General features: G+C 42.3%; 2 protein-coding genes across 8 annotated transcripts in view; one reads left to right on the forward strand and one right to left on the reverse strand.

Moving 5' to 3' along the window:
- The window catches only part of atg13 (ATG13 autophagy related 13 homolog (S. cerevisiae)), a 13,942-nt gene extending 13,848 nt beyond the window's left edge, over positions 1–94 (forward strand). For all 7 annotated transcript variants that reach the window (XM_061692964.1, XM_061693001.1, XM_061693010.1 and 4 more), the window contains one exon: positions 1–94. This exon is cut by the window's left edge and continues 710 nt beyond it. The gene's annotated coding sequence lies outside the window, so the exon portion shown is untranslated.
- kpnb3 (karyopherin (importin) beta 3) overlaps positions 1–17,450 on the reverse strand; it is a 29,170-nt gene that overhangs the window by 552 nt on the left and 11,168 nt on the right. Inside the window, exons 5-26 of the mRNA XM_061692949.1 lie at positions 15,758–15,854; positions 15,553–15,657; positions 15,173–15,295; positions 14,967–15,087; positions 14,770–14,857; positions 14,587–14,693; positions 14,048–14,172; positions 13,884–13,973; positions 13,636–13,809; positions 13,333–13,551; positions 13,165–13,248; positions 12,946–13,078; positions 12,754–12,875; positions 9,241–9,337; positions 8,939–9,111; positions 6,810–6,921; positions 6,666–6,721; positions 6,467–6,589; positions 6,166–6,385; positions 3,585–3,813; positions 3,341–3,482; positions 1–3,255 (exon numbers count right to left, since the gene is read on the reverse strand). The exon at positions 1–3,255 is cut by the window's left edge and continues 552 nt beyond it. Of these exons, the coding sequence (XP_061548933.1) occupies positions 3,169–3,255; positions 3,341–3,482; positions 3,585–3,813; positions 6,166–6,385; positions 6,467–6,589; positions 6,666–6,721; positions 6,810–6,921; positions 8,939–9,111; positions 9,241–9,337; positions 12,754–12,875; positions 12,946–13,078; positions 13,165–13,248; positions 13,333–13,551; positions 13,636–13,809; positions 13,884–13,973; positions 14,048–14,172; positions 14,587–14,693; positions 14,770–14,857; positions 14,967–15,087; positions 15,173–15,295; positions 15,553–15,657; positions 15,758–15,854 (2,827 nt within the window). The 3' untranslated portion in view covers positions 1–3,168. The remainder of the gene's footprint in view (positions 3,256–3,340; positions 3,483–3,584; positions 3,814–6,165; positions 6,386–6,466; positions 6,590–6,665; positions 6,722–6,809; positions 6,922–8,938; positions 9,112–9,240; positions 9,338–12,753; positions 12,876–12,945; positions 13,079–13,164; positions 13,249–13,332; positions 13,552–13,635; positions 13,810–13,883; positions 13,974–14,047; positions 14,173–14,586; positions 14,694–14,769; positions 14,858–14,966; positions 15,088–15,172; positions 15,296–15,552; positions 15,658–15,757; positions 15,855–17,450) is intronic.

Genomic DNA, 17,450 nt, shown 5'->3' on the forward strand with positions numbered 1-17,450 from the left:
TCCCAGCAAGGATCATGTCATACGTTCTGGTTGAAAGCTTTAAATGTACATTTTCCTTTGCTTTGATGTCCCAATAAAAAGCATGTCAAAATGATGAGTCAGTTCATATACATTTAAAAATAATAAAGAAACAATTCTCAAATGGAATTTTATTGTAGGTAGTTTGTGAAATTCCATCACATACCTGCAGTGCTGTAAAGGGTTGCACCATAATAGAGTATGGTAGCACGCAGTTACTCTACAAGCTGTTAGACTTGAACTTGGTTGGCAGGGACCAACTACAGGTTGAGGTTTTTAATTTTTCCCTTCTCATTGCTCCCTAAAGTGGTGCTTTGACATCCCAGGGGGGGATTAATAAACAAAAAAACTACTTACTATAATTTCATGTAATGCACACCCCCAAAAATCAGGAAAAACCTACCTATGAGTAATACACCACAGTTTTCTTGCTATACATTCTCAAAATGAAATATTTTATTAGGTTTTACAAAGAATGTTTCTGTTGTGTGTGCTGACGAGATTTTTAAAAGTACAGTAAGTATTAGACTTACTGGGTGTCTTGGGACTGGGCAGGTACAAAGGGCTGACTAGGGAAAGAGCGACATTGTAGAGCGCTCTTCTCAAAGTTGGATGAATCAAGTAGCTGGTTAAAAGTCCACTGGGCATTTTTTTTCCCCCCCACCGGCCGTTTAGCAACAAGTCTAGAGATGCTAGCAGCCAGCTGCAGAAGATAGCACGCTTACGTAGCAATGCAGATTAGCAATTCCAAGAAGGAATAAATTCTGAGTGAAAGGTCTTAAAAGGTAGTGGAGACATGTTGCAATGAAACTAACTGGTAATTTAGCTAGCAAGTAGCGTTGCAATGTCACATTCCATCCTTGGCCTGAAAGTTAATCACGATAGATCAAATATGTGGCATCACCGCAAGGACATGATTCTGGGGTGAGCAGTGAAAATTTGCTATATTGTATGTTGGTAACAGAAATTACATATCATATTGGAATAAAAGTACTGTTGGTGGTGGGTTGACATAATTCCCCGACAGAACAAAGGGCCATTTAATGTCCCACACACTAGTTTTTAATGTGGCAGATTACTTCCGGTTGACATTTTATATCAAACGCCTTTTTTTTACTCTCCTTTTTTTATTTTTTTATTAAATTTCAGAGATGCGCTCTGTAACCTGGTGGCACTAAATATGTCTTCAGATCAGATCCAGTCAATGGCAACCTGGGAGTAAATTTACTGCATTACTCTAAATTTACTGCATTACTCTATTTTCACGACCATAAAGCGAATTTAAAAGTCTTAAATTTTCCCCAAAATGGACGGGGTCTCTTATAATGCGGCGAACCTTGTGTGCGCAGCGGTCCAAAATCTATAAATGTGTGATGAGCGCTCCACATTTCCTGCCGACACAACGTTTATACAGAAGAAAAGCGGACGTGGCTGAGGACAGCATGCGGACATAAAGGGGGAAGGGTGCGTGTGAAGGAGGCCACGCCCCCCCAGTAGGTATATAGTTCCGGTATGTGTGTCGGTTTGGCTAAGGGCCCCTGCACACGGCACCTACGGAGAGACACGCTTCCGAAGCGGTTTAAACTGCAAGCTATTGGTTACGCGGCGGAACATGGAAATCGAGCAGCAGTGAGGAAATTCAAGATCAACAAATCCATGGTTCGCAAGTGGAGGAAGCAGGAAAACAAGCTTCGCCAAGTCAAGAAGACAAAGGAGAGTTTCCGCGGAAACAAGGCGAGGTGGCCCGAGTTGGAAGACCAACTCGAGCAATGGATGAATGAGCAAAGAACAGCCGGGAGAAGCGTCTCTACAGTCACCATTCGACTGAGGGCAATAACTCGGAGCTTGCCATCATTCCGGGAGGCTAGACGAAGGAACTCCAACCGCTGGACAGCGGTGTAAACAGGGCGTTCGAAGTGAAGTTGCACGCAGCGATGGATGACAGATGGCGAACACAGCTTTACTAAGACTAGGAGGCGGCGCCGGGCGAGTGACGCTACAATTTGTGAATGCTTGTGCTAACGTGTCTGCTTGCACTGTTGTTCGAGCTTTCGTAAAAGCCGGCATCATTTCGGAGGAGCCGCACATCGAGACTGACTCCGACAATGACGAGCGGGAACCTGCCATGTTTGGAGAATTTGCCCAACTGTTCATTTCGGATACAGAACATGAGGACTTTGATGGATTTGTGGATGAGGACCGATCAAAAAAAATAACGCGAGTCCATTGTTAAATACTTCAATAAAGCTCAACCGAACTCAGTTTTGCTCCCGCTGCCTTTTTAAAAACATTGTTTCAGCATGCATGCTACCGTATGTTTTACCATGCCTGCGCCCAATAATACGGTGTGCCTTATGCATGTGTTAAATATAGAAGTAGACCCCGTAACTGAGACGGCGCCTTATGGTCGTGAAAATACGGTATATACAAATTTCTAAACAAGACATCAAAATGAAAGTACACCTTTTTCACAACCCCATGGTATTTGCGTACATTTGTACAAATGGAAGATTTGTTTTCTTCATTCCTTTTATGAATCGTGCACTCTTACAACTTCATTTGTGTGTGCGCGGGCGTGTGTGTGGTCACATTATACGAGAAATCACGATATCTGAACAGCAATCTGGAAGGCTATAGATTTGGAGGGGGGGGTGGAAGCTGCTAAATAGACCGACTCGCCAAAGAAATAAATTCACTGTTCACTGAAGTTAGCCACTTAAAACATGCCTTTACTTTGGAAACAACCTCTCTGACAGAGGTCATCTCTCCCCAGGTAACTAGGAACAAATCAAAACTCAAAAAAAAAAAAATATATATATATCACAAGAGACAGGCATTGATTGCCCAGTGTCCATTTTTCAACTCAACTGAGCTATGCAGGGCAATGTATGTCTCTGGGCAGGGGCAAGTCACACTTGAGGGAATTGTTTGGAAACACATCTAGCTAAAGGAGATGAGACAGTCAGTCCTTGATGTCAGGGGTGTTCCCCACTTTTGCTCCAGTCACTTGAGTGCAGTGTCTATAATAGGCTGGGGAGGTGGGGAGGGTGAAGCCAGCATCCTATACTCTGCAGATCAAGAGGCGGAGGAGTGTATGGAAGAGTCAACTTTTCTTCAGGGGCTTTAAAGGTGGGAGTCTGACCAGGAGGCTCAGGCGGCATTCAGTAAATCCTGTATGGCTTTCTGTTGAGTCTCAGTTAGCGTCGCTATACACTGAGACCACAATCCTCCTGACACCTAGGACACAAAAACAGTGACCGTCACGCACCGAGGTGTGTGCAAGTTCACGTCGCTTTGCAACGATAGTAGATATGGAGCTCACCTGTACTTGACGGACTACGTTTGCCAGACGTTTACTGCAAGCGTCTTCACTCTTCACAGATTCGTTTGCTACTCCATCAGCAATGATGAGGAAGAGTTTGGGCAGGTTGGAGTTGTCTGGTCCAAGGACAATAGGGTTGTTACTGCATAGAGTGGAAACAAGATGTAGTTGAGAGAACATCGTCATTTCAAGATGCCCGTTCTGCATGACATAAAAGGCAAGTGCAGTGTGAATACTGTTGTACCTTTCAATAAGGTCACATAGGAAGTCAAACGTGTGGACAGCCTCCTCTTTATCTTCATTGAGGGGTAGCCAGCTGATCCAGTGGGGGAGAATTTCATTGACATTTGCACACTCTGGCCTGAACCTCATGACCTTTCCAACAGCAGAGATGCAGTTTTCTGTGGCGTTGACGTTCTCCTTTGAGCGTGAATCGGCTGCCTGGATGACTCTGACCAACAAGGGAATGGCCTCTGCAGACGGACACACACACACACACACACACACACACACACACACTGACATCAGCTGTCTCGACAAGAAATCACGAACATTTTCCGGAAGTACCAAAATGCAAACATAAATTTGTGCACAGTTTTTAAAAATCACTTGCAACTTCATAACACAGTGGGTCCTCTGGTTATGCACAACAGACTAGTTTGCGCAAGAATGTTGTCATGGCACAGGAAGGAACATTCACCGCTGTACAGTGGAACCTCGATTATAACAAACTACTTGGGGTGGGTGGGGGTTATCGGTTACAGCCGATTGTACAATGCATTGAAGCACTTCCTGTAAAAGTACGAAACTAGTTTGTACTTTTTTGTGGCCTAAAACACCCAGTACAGTAACTGTAAATATAAAAATCTTGAAAATGTTACCAAAAATTGAAATTTTACCCAAACTTACCATAGTGGTGTGCTTGGTTATGGTGAGATTGTTGACCTACAGTCCTCACAAGTGAGTAGTTTTCATTAGTGTACTTTCTAGTTCCAAATCTGTTGCCACAGACAACCCGCTTGACCAAAAAAACTCCAAAGACTTGCATTTTGTATTCCTCTTCGAGTTAACGCCATGCCGCTCTCTCTCTGCGTAGCGTTCTATAAACATGCTGTCACGTGTTTCGTATTGATCTTTGATTCTGAGACTTATTGCTCACGTTGGCAACACATCCAACCTACAGAGAACCCGCCTTCATTGATTTTGGACTCGTCAGTTTTTATTATAATCACATTTTAAGTTTACCCTGAATATATTGCTTTGAAATAAAAGCAGATTTGGATGATATTTTTTTGTATTTGCTTGTTTTTATTTTATTTTATTTTTTTATGTATAAATGTTTTTTCGCTATGAAACAATTTTTAGTCAGTATAGCTGCAGCCATGCTGAACTTGTGGTAACATATCCAGATCAAATTCATACCATAAAAAGTCTTCTACTCCCCCCAAAAAGTTACACATTCACCTGAGCTTTTTCAAGACAGTTAAAGTTCTCATATAAAGATTTATTTTTGTCACAGCGAATACTGCTATTAATCAAAAACGACTATTGCTCCCATCCACCACACTGAACAAAAGAAAAATGTTTCCGAGCAGTCAATTTGATTCACTTTGCATATCAATGATTTATGACTCACTTTTGTGACACCTGACTCAAAATGATTCAATTACTATAAAAAGTGCTCCCCCTGTGTCAGTTGCATTTGCAATCATGATTGAAGGAGTCCAGAGACACATTTTTAGAGGAAGGGACCATGGCAGAGTGGCCAGAAGAAGCGCAAGAATGCATGATGTAGGAAAAGGCATAGGGAAACAATGTGGCCCATGGAATTCCAGTGAAACTTACCATGTCATCAACCATGGGCTGATATTGAGGGAGGCCGGACAACAAGCCAGACGTGCTTTGAATCGGAGCACTGAACCAATACCACAAAAAGAAAAAAGGGAAAAAAAAAAAGAAAGGAGGGGAGCGCGAGACTTCATACACTTAGGGAAAAATAAAAACAAATTTTAACATTCAAACATATAGAGAAAACAATTGTATAACCATATGGGCTAATAGTGTGTACAATGTCCAGCACGAAAATATTTCATTTGATTTCAGCAGGTATTTTGGATGATTGCTTTTATACATATACTGTATATAGACAACTATCGAAAACAACAAGCAGTTTCAAAGCACATACGATGTCATGGAATGAGCAGCAAGTCGAATATGCCAAGATGAGCAGGCGGTGAGCCAGTGAGAGCCAGCAGTGACTAGTCTCATGCCGCGAGGAGCCAAGACCTTATGTCGGAGGCACTCTCTCTCTCTCTCTCTCTCTCTCATTAGTTTTAATCACATTTGGATGGCTTGTCTCTTTCATTCATTTGATCCATTCCTCTCCTTATGATTACAATATTTTAGTTCACAACGTTCATGCAGTGAATATTTGCGTTTACCCATCTCTGAAATATGTAACTGCCGTTCGTTGCAACTTCAGTTTTATGTGATGTTGCGCTGTTATTGTGACATATATCCAAAGTTGTCATCTTGCAAATTTGTTCAATCCCAATTCATATTGTTCTTCACATCCAACATCTCCAATCAACTCAGGGTAGAAATGTTCGCAGGGAAAAAAAATTAAATAATTTTTTTCTATGACTGGTAAAAAATTTTCATTTACACAGCTACACACTGACACCCCATGCTCCTTCATTTGAGTACTGCATGGGCACATTGAAATTACAGGCCTCGAGCATTGTGTGTAAATCTGGGGTAACAGTGTACCAGCGATGCAAAATGCATGTAGGTTGGTAAATTGGGGCTACGTCTGCCAGTAGTACCTGTGCAGAACGGGCGGTAGTTCTCCCCTCCATATTGCGCCATGACACCAACACCGTAGGCGGCTGCTTGCCGAACTTCAGGACTGGAGTCACACAGAGACTGCAACATCGGCCGCAGGAAGTACTCGGCGTACTTGAAAGAAGATGGGCTGCAGTGCTCCACCACATCGTCAAAAATACACAGTCCCCATTGCCTGTCAGCCCACGGCCTGTTTGGACACTTGGACAAAATTCAGTCAGTTAATAGAAGTAACCCCACAATAGATTGCTTCATTGGTGAGCCAAATGGATAAACACTTACTATGAGCTGGACAATGAGCTGGAGGAGCTGTTCAAACCAAGGGAGCACCTTCTCTTTGTAACTACTGAAAACAGAATGCAGGACGTCCGACACCTTGGTCAGGATGTACACGTCATTCTCATCCTGAGACATGAGAGGGGATCCATTAAGAGTGCATTCAGCCCCACCAAGTTAGATGCAGCATACAATTAGCATTTACCTCATCTTGCAAGGTTTCCTCCACCTGCTCATCATAATCTTCATCTTGTCTCTTAGCTGTAAAGGACAAGTGTTACGTCAATATGAAAACATTTCAGGAGCACGATGATGGCGAGGCTACAAATCTCTACTTGTGAAGCCTCACCCTGCCTCAACTCCTGGTTTTTAAAATGTTCCTCCAGTTTGCTTTTCAAAATGCCACCCAGCTCCTCAAAATGCTCGTTGTTCAGACAGCCGTCTCCCATTAGCTCGATGCACTAGTAGACGAACGGGCAGAGTAGAGACCGTTAGAATACCATAAACTTTGTCTATTGAGCGAACTGGTACACATTTAAAACAGCTGAAATTTTCACTGGTTTATAAGCAGCACATATTAGACATCCTGTGCTGCCCCTTCTGCTGTGCACGCCTTAGCCGGACTCTGGCAGGAGTGTGACACAGGTACAGTTGACTGACAAAGTACAACTACTGTATGTGCCCTGTATCTACTAAACAGCTCGGTTTAAAATGACTGCAGTACTTTGTTAGCCCGTCTATGGAATTTCCCATAATACAGTCCCCTCTAAATATATTGGAACGGCAAGGTCCATTCCTTTGTTTTTGTTGCATACTAAAGACATTTGGATTTCAGATCAAAAGTTATATACACGAGACAAAAGTTCAGAATTCCAACTTTTATTTTACGCTATATACATCTAGATGTGTTAACTTGGGATAGAGCACCTTTTGGTTGAACCCACCCACTTTTCAAGTGGGCAAAAGTATTGGAAAATGTGACTGTTTCTAGTTGCTCAGGTGTTGGCTTTTAGATTGATTGCTTAAAGATTAGACTGCTTGTTTTTGGCCTTAGATTTCACCTTTGAAAACTGCAAACAAAGACCAGAGCCGTCTATGGTAGAAAAGCAAAGCATTGTGAAGCTGAGAGAAGGGGGGAGGAAAAAGAAAAAGAAAAAAAATCGATCAGAGCTATTCCACAAACAGCTATAGCCAATACAACAATTTGGAATGTCCTGAAAAAGAAAAACTACTGGTGTACTGAGTAACAGACATCGAACAGGTCGGCCAAGTGCATCAACAGCAGTTGACGACAAAAATTGCAAGAGCTGTGAAAGAAACACCCAAAGACAACAGTCAGTGACATCACTGCCATCCTCTACAGGGCAGGGGTGAAGCAGTCACAGTCCACTGTTCGAAGAAGACTTCGAGAAATGAAACATACAGGCCATACCACAAGATACAAACCACTCATCAGCAAAAGGAATTGGAAGGCCAGATTGGATTTTGCAAAGAAGTACAGATGTGTTTTATGGATTGTTGAGACCAAGGTTAACCTTTACCAAAGTGATGGAAAGGCCAAAGTATGGGAAAAGGATCTGCTTACGATCCAAAACACAAGCTCATCTGTGAACGATGCTTCATGGCTTGAGCTTGCATGGCTTCTTCTGAAACGGGCTCACTAGTCTTTATTGATGAAACTCATGAAGGTAGCAGCAGAATGTATTCTGAAGTCTACAAAACATTTGGCAATTTACAGAAAGATGCATCCAAACTAATTAGGAGAAGCTTCATCATGCAACAAGACAATGACCCTAAACACACTGCCAATAAAGAACTTCATCAGGGGGGAAAAAGTGGAAGGTCTTAGACTGGCCAAGTCAATCACCGGACCTTAACCCAATAGAGTATACATTTTACCTCCTGAAGGGGAGAAACCCCCAGAACAAAAACTTAAAGCAGCTGCAGTAAAGGCCCAGAAAAGCATTTCAAATGAACAATGCAACAGCCTGGTGAAGTCAAGGGGTCGCAGGCTTGATGTAGTTATTGCAAGTAAGGGTTACCCACCAATGTTATTCACTTAATCATGTTTGTTCCAATACTTTTGATCACTTGAAAGGTGGGTGGCTTCCAACAAAAGGTTCTCTGTCCTGAGTTTAACACATTTAGATGTAAACATGAAATAAAATCTGGAATTGTGAACTTTTGTCTCATTCATCTTTTGATATAAAACCCGAAGGAATTGACCTTGCCGTTCCATTACTTTTGGAGGGGACTATGTTAGCGCTAAGCCAACATGCTTTTGGCAAATTATAATGGCAGTGATGCTGTGTTGAAAGTACTTCGAACAAACGCTTACGACAACAGCTTGGGGGGAAAGACACTTTGCCTGCTAGCCATTTGCCAAACTAAACGCTGCACGTTCATGGAGGGCAGAATACAGAGCGACTAGCAAAACAGCATCTCTTGCAGTGAAATAACTCTGGTGACGGTTATTACCTTTGCAAAAGAATGCATGATTTCCGACAGGACGTCCGAGTCTGGTTCCGTGCCGATAGCCTTGATGAGGGCGTCGCACATAAAGAGCCACATTTGGGTGAGGTACTCTGGCCCCCGCACCCGTGCGCACTCTAACAGCAGAGGCATGGACTCTGCCGCCGCCACTCGCACACGTGATACAGTTAAGGAAATAATTTGGTGAGCATTCCGCTTCCTGGCTGGTAGAAATTAATGTGAGATGGTTTTTGAGAGCGCTGGCAAAATATCCGACTGATGCTAGTTCTGGGCAACAACAAGGATATCATCGTGGAAGTAGAACTTGAGTAAAGGAACCATCAGCTTCACCACTTGCTCAGTGTACTCTACAAAACCTTCCTTCAGCTCTTTGGCATAACACACCTGAAACACAAACATTATCTTACCAATGGCAAAATTTTTTGATGGCTTGATGTTGTACAGTGGCTAGCAAAAGTATTCATACCACTGAACCTTCACACGTGTCATATTACAACCTCGAAAATAAATGCATTTTATTACAATTACATCATACAAAAGTGAGGTGGAAGGAGATAGTTTTCAAATCTGAAAAGGGTGGTGGTGTGAAAGTATTTTGGCTCCCCGTGTAATTGTCCCAGCAGAGCTATGGCTCTGTACAGCTTGTCATAGGCCTCTTGGATGCTCCTCTGATCAACAATACCATTGCCCAGCCTATCAGTTTAAGTGGACAACCATTTGTGTGAAGGTTTGCAGTGGTGCCATACTGTCTGCATTTCCTGGTGATAAATTGAACAGTGCTTTGTGAGATGGCTTTAAACTTGACCACAACTTTATCCCTAACCTGTGTGGCGTGTTCCGTTGGCTTCAATTGTTAACCAATTACAAGCATCTGGGGTCATACAACAGCTGTATTTGTACAGTGATGTATTGAGAAACGAGTGACCCAACTTGTTTTATTTTATTTTTAAAGACAAGATTTTTTACTTTGACTTGCAAGCCCAAACTTGGGAAACAAGGGCTATGTGGTAGTGATGAGACAGACAACACTGGTGCCTCCGCACTGTGCCGACCACACAAGAGTGAAACCCTGTATTGGTGTGTATCGCTTCAAGAAGAAAGAGAGGGGGAAAAAAAATAAAATAAAAAAAATAAAAATAACCTGACTGATACAGGAAGTGTGTCGTTTGGCTGTGCCGCACCAAATTGTGTTAAGGAAACAAACTGTCGACATGTTGGATGGCGTTTTGCTTGCCCTCACCTTGGTTCCACTGACTTAATGGATCGTTCCAATAAGTCTGAAATAATTTTGATGTTTTGACACAAAATAAGGTAAATCTTCTCCTTTGTGCATTGTTTAATGTTACATTTTTAATTAAATATGTTTGTACTCTTTTCTGGTAAGAGGTTTGAATTGTTTTTAGATACATTTTTATTATAGTGTAGGTAAGTGTTTGGCATAAGAGCACTTCAATGCTGAGGCATTATAGAGTTCAGCATGGCAATGAAGAATTGGCAGATACTCGTGTGTGAGTACCCCAGGTATGTTGAAATTCTCACAAAACAAATTTTAAAAAATTGTTTTACACACAAAAGGCTTTGTGTGACTAATATTGTTTGTAAAAATTACAGTCCTTTCATAAGATTAACAAAATAGTTCCTTTTGTCTTACAGTTCCTAACAAGCAAGCAGTGGATGAGGCTGTGGTCAACGATGAGCAAAGCCACTCGTCATTGTTGAAAATGAGGGATTCAGGAAGCTCCTGAAGCTGATCAACTCACTTACATTTTTATGCTCACCATCTTCATCTGTACCCTTTTAGAGTTTTTTTTCTAAGGCAGGGGAAATGGTGTCTCAGAGGAGACACCATTTCCAAACTGCTGAAAGGATTGTCGGTACCCCCCTACCCACTATTGAGGACTTGCACGCTGCCAGAACTAAGACAAGGGCGTGCAAAATCCTCTCGGACCCCCCGCACCCCGGTCACCAGCTCCTTCCCTCAGATAGGCGCTACCGATCAATGCAAACTAGAACTAGTAGACATTCCAACAGCTTCTTCCCTCTTGCGATCAACTTCTTAAACACCTAACCTATAATTCCATTACAATAAACTGGCAATTTTTTGACTTGAGTTTGTTGTCACATTTCTGTGGGGCCAATTATGTATTACTCGTGCACTCACTGTAGTTGTCTCGCCATGCTGCACTATTTGCATATACTGGCCACTCATGCAAGAGTAGCATCTGCTCCATTTGCACACTGATTGAGGAGTATCTGTAACATTTGCACAACCAACATTGTCCCAGATGATCGCACTACGTCACTTTAAACCGTATACACTCCTTGAAGTCTCAGCGCCCTTTGCACAATGGTCATTGCACCGGACTATTGCAATATTAGTCATTCGAACTGCTCTAAGTGCTAGAGGACTCTGACAAAAAACAATTGTGCAAAAAGATGCAATGTCTTTATGTCTCCAAAGTGTTCTGTAAATTGACTGTCTGTTGTACTAGAGCGGCTCCAACTACCGGAGACAAATTCCTTGTGTGTTTTGGACATACTTGGCAAATAAAGATGATTCTGATGTTTGGTCTGGGGACAGGGTGGCGGAGACAACCACTTTAGGGCTTGTCTGCTGCTTAACAACAATTGTTGGTAGCACCGCACTTGGCACAACAGCAAGGGTCCGACGAAGTCACGCATTATCAACTTGTAAACTGGTACTTCGGCTAGGACACTGCTTGGTGTGCACGAACGCAGCTTTTTTGACAAAGGCTACACTCCAAGTCACCTTGTATTTGTTGAAAAGTAGTCTGTAAACATGTTTTGTTAAAAGATGGCTGTTAAGCTTTCATTTGGGAAGCTCTTTGTACCTGTGGATAATCTTGTCACTTTGTGACATAAAATGTCAGAAAATAAAACCCATCTTTTTCCACCAGATCTCAAGTTGGTGAGAAGAAAAAAAAAAAAAAAAAAAAATCTCGTGATCGATCCCAATTTTCGATCACGTGATCGATCGGGACATATCGAGTAAATATTCTTCCAAAAAGTGGCTTCAAGGGGTACATTTCCACTAACAGTTGGAGCTGCCATACGATTGAAAACACCACAGCCACACGGGCTACCAATTATCACAAAAAAATAGTACTCAACCAGCTGGGTGTTGAAAACAATTTGAAGCTGTGAACAAGAGATCGGTGAGAAGTTATGGAGATAAGTCTGCAGAAGACTATGGATGATTCACTATGAAGCAAATCACATTATTACAAGAATAACTGAATGTCATGTGGGGTTTTCTAAACAAGACGTAAAAGTTTCAGGTACGTAACCGTGGACGAAATTGACAAATCCTTCCTGCAGATCTGGGGGGCTCTTCACGTACAGGCATGACACTTCAGTGTGTGTTGGCTTGATTACTCTTCATTAAACCAGTGTTAATATCTTTACACTCTTCTGTTATGTTTTTCTGACTATTTATAATATACTGCGAATTGTATTTTCTTATTTATTTTTTTTAAATGTTTGAAACGAATGTTTTTTAGGGGAACTGGAGCAGATTAATTGCATTTCAGTTCATTTTAATGGGAAAATTGGTTTCAAGACGAGTGTTTTAAGAGTATGTCACGGATCAAACTAAACTTCTAGGCACCACTGTACGGTCATTACTTACACTCTGTTAAACCTAGTTTTATTTGACTTTACACGTGAAATGTGTTTCATTGGTCAATCACATGAAAGACCAATAATACATTTTTACTTGTGGGTGTAATGTGCCAAACAGGTATGATTTTGCAAGCCACTGTTATAGAGCAGATGCTTACCAGCATCTGGCAAGCAGTGGACTTCTCCTCCAGGCCGGCGGTCTTGATGCCGAAACTCTGCTGGTCTCCAAGGTTGACAAACTCCCAGCCGTCGTCCTCTGATATGTTCTCCATATCCTGGGCTACAAGAAAAATTGTTTTGTATAACCTTAAAAAAAAGCCAACAGTGTGGAAGGGGGGGGGGCAACTTACTGTCAAGGAGAGCCACCTCAGGTTTGATGGAGGCAGTCTTCAATAATGGACCCATTACCACTGGTAGGTACTGCTGAAACTCTTTCCCCAGGATCTTGCACATCCTGGCCCAGGCTGAGATCATGTATGAGATCTATTAAAAACAAAACAAAAAACAAAAAAAGGTTGCCAACCCACAAATACCTTGAAACCGTTTCAAGTACCACCAACCCTTCTCACCTGTGGATCATCATCATCCAGGTCATTGAAGTCAGTCTGGGTTTTGAGAAGCAGCTGCATGACAGCATAGGCATCTGGCATGAACTAACAGGATAGGATGAAATGGGTTTAGACAACAGAAATGAGGAAACATGCATCAACAACCATCCCCAACTGCACTTTATGTACCTTTTCCTTGCCGACAGCGAGACCAATGAGGCTGATGCACTCTATGGTCTTGCCCCGAAGTAGCCGCAACTCTTTTTGCACAGCGATTTCCACAATGTGTTTGAGTGAGGGCATGAACAAGTCGTAGTATGGCACAAACTTCTCCTCTGCAGTGTCTGCCACAGATGCAATTGAGGTCACCACCTGCTCCAGGACCAGTTTGGTGCCCTTCTGGAATAACTAGGTAGGAGAAAGAAAGAACTCTTAAGAACTTTAAGCCAAACAGTGACTAAATTGAAAGAAGATTTTTGTTTAGATAGCTACCTCTTGCAACTTTGTTACCATGATCACATGAAGGTGCTGCACCAAGCTTTCCAGATAAGGTATGAGCAGAGATTTGGGACAGTCTTCTGTGAAATTGATGAGAGCAGCAGCGGCGTGTGCCTGCACTCGGGGGTTACTCTGGTCATCCATGGTCTGAAGCAGTGCAGAGATCACCTGGACAAGCAGAGCAAGGTATTAGCCCACTCCACAAATGGAATATGGCCCAGCTCCCTTTCAATTGGATTTACCTTATCATGAAACTTTTTTTGGAAAGTTGGTGCAAAATCTGTGGCCATTTGTCCAATAGCATTGCAGGCAGCGTACCGCACCCTTGGATGCTGAGAAGGATTTGGTTTCGGTTAGTTTGCCCTAGTGAATAACAAACATCATTCAAAAAGAATAGAGCTCTTACTGGGTCTGCGCAGAAGTGCAGTACAGAGATGACAGTCTCATTAAGGATGGCCTCCATCTGCTGGTGACAGCCTTCGCCAATGGCCGACAGCGCCATCAGCCCAGCATGGCGGTACTTCCAGTCAGCTAGAAACCAACACTAGCTTTATTTGAGCTTCAGAGATTTTCAAGGTAATGCACCTACAGGCAATGTACAAGGGGCAGTCAATTTCTTTTGTTTTACATTTTCACAGTTTGTACATTTCTCTTTTGTTTTTTTGAAATGAGTTAAATGCTGGAAGCCTGTCAGAAGCAGAGCACTGTGATTTAATTTCTTGCTTTAGAAGGGGAACCAATGTAGCCGTTAGGTCCGCCTTTTCTGGACACTCATGACAAAACCAAGGTGTTTTTTTTAAAATGAAATTTGAAACACTTATGCAAAGTCCATGTTAGAGAATCACTTTGTGGAGGCCTAAATAGCCAAAATATGAGACATTTAAATTGAGCTCATTACTTTTTGACTGTCCCTTGGTTACTGCCTGTCAATCTAAATTTACTCACAGTTCTGCAACATCTGCCTTATGTGCTGCTTGATCAGAGGCAAAATGATCTTTCCTCCCAGACCACAGGCGATTCTGTCAAGAGCACTTTCTCCTGCTACAGCATTACTGTTAGGTGACAGAGCAAACCCCCCAGGTGACAAGGCTGGTATAAAGTTTCTATTTCCCCAGCAACAAACCTTACCTGTCAAAATCATCATCTTCCAATTCATCAGCCATAGCCCAGTCCTCATCCTCTTCTAGGTCAACCATCATAGCCAGCATCTGGGGCACTGGGCATACAGACCAAATCCAACTAACTGTGGTATTCTGAATAACATCTACTGGTATAAAAGGATAAGTAACAACATGATAGGCCAGCACATCAAAATAATTACTCACCACTCTGAGCCACAATGTCGGTGTGTTTCCTCAACATAGCTGCTGCTGTCTCCGATAAGGTGACAATGACTTCCAGTGCCAACTGTCTGTGCATGTTGGGCAAGTTGGTATCTGCGCAGAGCTGAAGAAACATGGCGAGTGTTGACATCAAAAGGTATAGAATCAAGTGCAGTGCAAAGTTAATGTGACATGATTTTCCGACTCACCTTCAAGCAGAGTTGCAAAGTGGCCTCCAAGTTTGGTCTCAGATATTTAGGTGCCGTGTCTGCAATTTCCACCAAAGACTTAAGGACTGAGTCATCTCCCTGGTAGCAGGAATCATTCACTGCCTGATCAGAACCAGCAATGGCAGGTGTTAACCATGCAAATGGACTGTTTATAGACAGGTTCATTAATTCCACTCAAAAGACAGTAAGTAGATCACCCAAGTGGGCATACGACATAGTATGCAAACAAAATATTATTGAAATTGGATATTCAGGAAAATACAGGTGCAGTAGAAAGCCCAAGATTTGTCATGTTAAAACCCATTTGTGAAAAATCCAGTATAATAGCTTTCTAAGGTGAAAATAGTCACGAGACATACCTGCAGGATGCCTGGCAGTAAGTCAGAGAAATGCTTGAGCAGGGCTGTGTTTCCTTCATTGGACAGGACAAAAGAAGCTGCGGCCCGGGCAGCCAGTGTGCGGATCTGAAGGATGATGGGATGCATTTTGAAACATCCACTAATCACAAATGTTTCTTTCAAGTGTCGACTGACTGATCTGACCTAAACTTTGGTCACATTTTACCTGAGGGTTTGCTTGATCCTGCATGCACTGAACAAGCATACGCTTGATTACATCCATGTAATGCTGCTGCTGGTTGCCAAAGATTCCTGGGAAGTTCCTAGAGCAAATAAAGACTTAAGTCACCAAATGTCTTAGAGGGGAAGCAAAAACATTTTTTGGGCCAAAAATGTGTTTTATATGTCCCACTAGCCTCAACACAGTATTCTGGCTAATATTGGGTTTGTGGAATAAGAAATAAATGTATCAATTTTCACCAGTCTATGCAGCTATGTTGGGCAATATCGCCCTCTGCTGTCGACTGAAAATAACGTCACAAGTGCCCTCGCAATTGCATTGCGAACGTATGACCAAACCCAGAAATCAGAATATGGTCTCCTGTGTATGCTGCAACAACGAGCAGAACTATGGGTTGATTTACATGTTTGAATAATATTCTAGCAAGTTTGGGTTCAAACTAGTGATGCACAGAAACAGAAATTGACCAAAAGCCTCAAAGCATGAATCCGAAACATAGATAGAACTTTTAATATTTGTAAGCGCTTTTTCATTTTAAAAATACTTATTTAAAAAAAAAAAACCCCAAAAAAAAAAAACCTGCCAATTATTATTAGACTTTACGCCGATCTGATCTGTGTTATCGGTATCGGCCGATAATTAGCATTTTACGCCGCTCGGCTTTCATGTCATAATTTGCCAATCCGATCAATGACATTTAACTCCGTGCCGTTTTTCCTCCAATCTTATCGGTGAAGAAACACGTCATCAGTGTGGGACTATTTTGCGGTGTGTCAGACAAACAACACGCAAGTTATTGATCGGGCACATGAAGAATGGACACAAGGAGGAGCATGCCGCGTTCAAGCAACGCAGCGTGAAGAAAAAAAATTATATTCTGCGTATCGTTCAATTTCACAACAATTACTCCATAATTGTAACTTAAATTATTATGTAGTATTTATTGCATTAACCTTTGCATGGCAGACGCATTTGCAGCAGTCTTCTTGTGAATGCTATTCTGCATTTCATGACGCCACTATTGCTGCTGAAATCGTGCAAATTTCCCCATTTGGGAACTAACAAAGCCTATCTTGTATTATATTAATGTACTTTCAAATTATAGGTTCAGTTTCCCAAGTGACGTAGCAGCGATGACTTATTCAATTCCGGTTTCCGGTGTTTATGTAGCGGTCTAGCGTTATTGTATATTACAGTATTTTCGTCCATAAATGCATACTATTTTGCTCTTCAAAGTTGGCTAATCTCCCCTACCGCAGTTCCAGCCAGACCAATGTGACAAGTGTACTGTACCACCCAATCACTTATTTTGGTGTGTTGTGATTTCATGTGATAGCTTACCGATTAGCATAGTGCTCCATCTCTCTTTTGTCTTATCCTCTGTTCTTCGTTATGATTGTCTAACGTGTAGTTTATTCGCTGTTATGGAGGCAATGTGCGCCTTACGCTGCATTGACAGGTGTAAGGCGCACGTTTGGCTCTGTGGCTTGGTATCGTATTTAGCCACGTTAGCTGTAGCTCGTAGGTGGCTGCCTCAAAATGGCCTGCAACAAGCATTCCACTCCCGAACAGCAGAAACTGCCGACGTTTGTGCAACGATATGGACGCTCCGTTTGGGATCGTAGCCACTAGCATAATGACAGAAAAGCCATGCGGTTTCCATGATTCGTGACATGCA

This window comes from Phycodurus eques, chromosome 1 (genome assembly GCF_024500275.1).
Source record: "Phycodurus eques isolate BA_2022a chromosome 1, UOR_Pequ_1.1, whole genome shotgun sequence".
In the NCBI taxonomy this organism is placed as follows: Eukaryota; Metazoa; Chordata; class Actinopteri; order Syngnathiformes; family Syngnathidae; genus Phycodurus; species Phycodurus eques.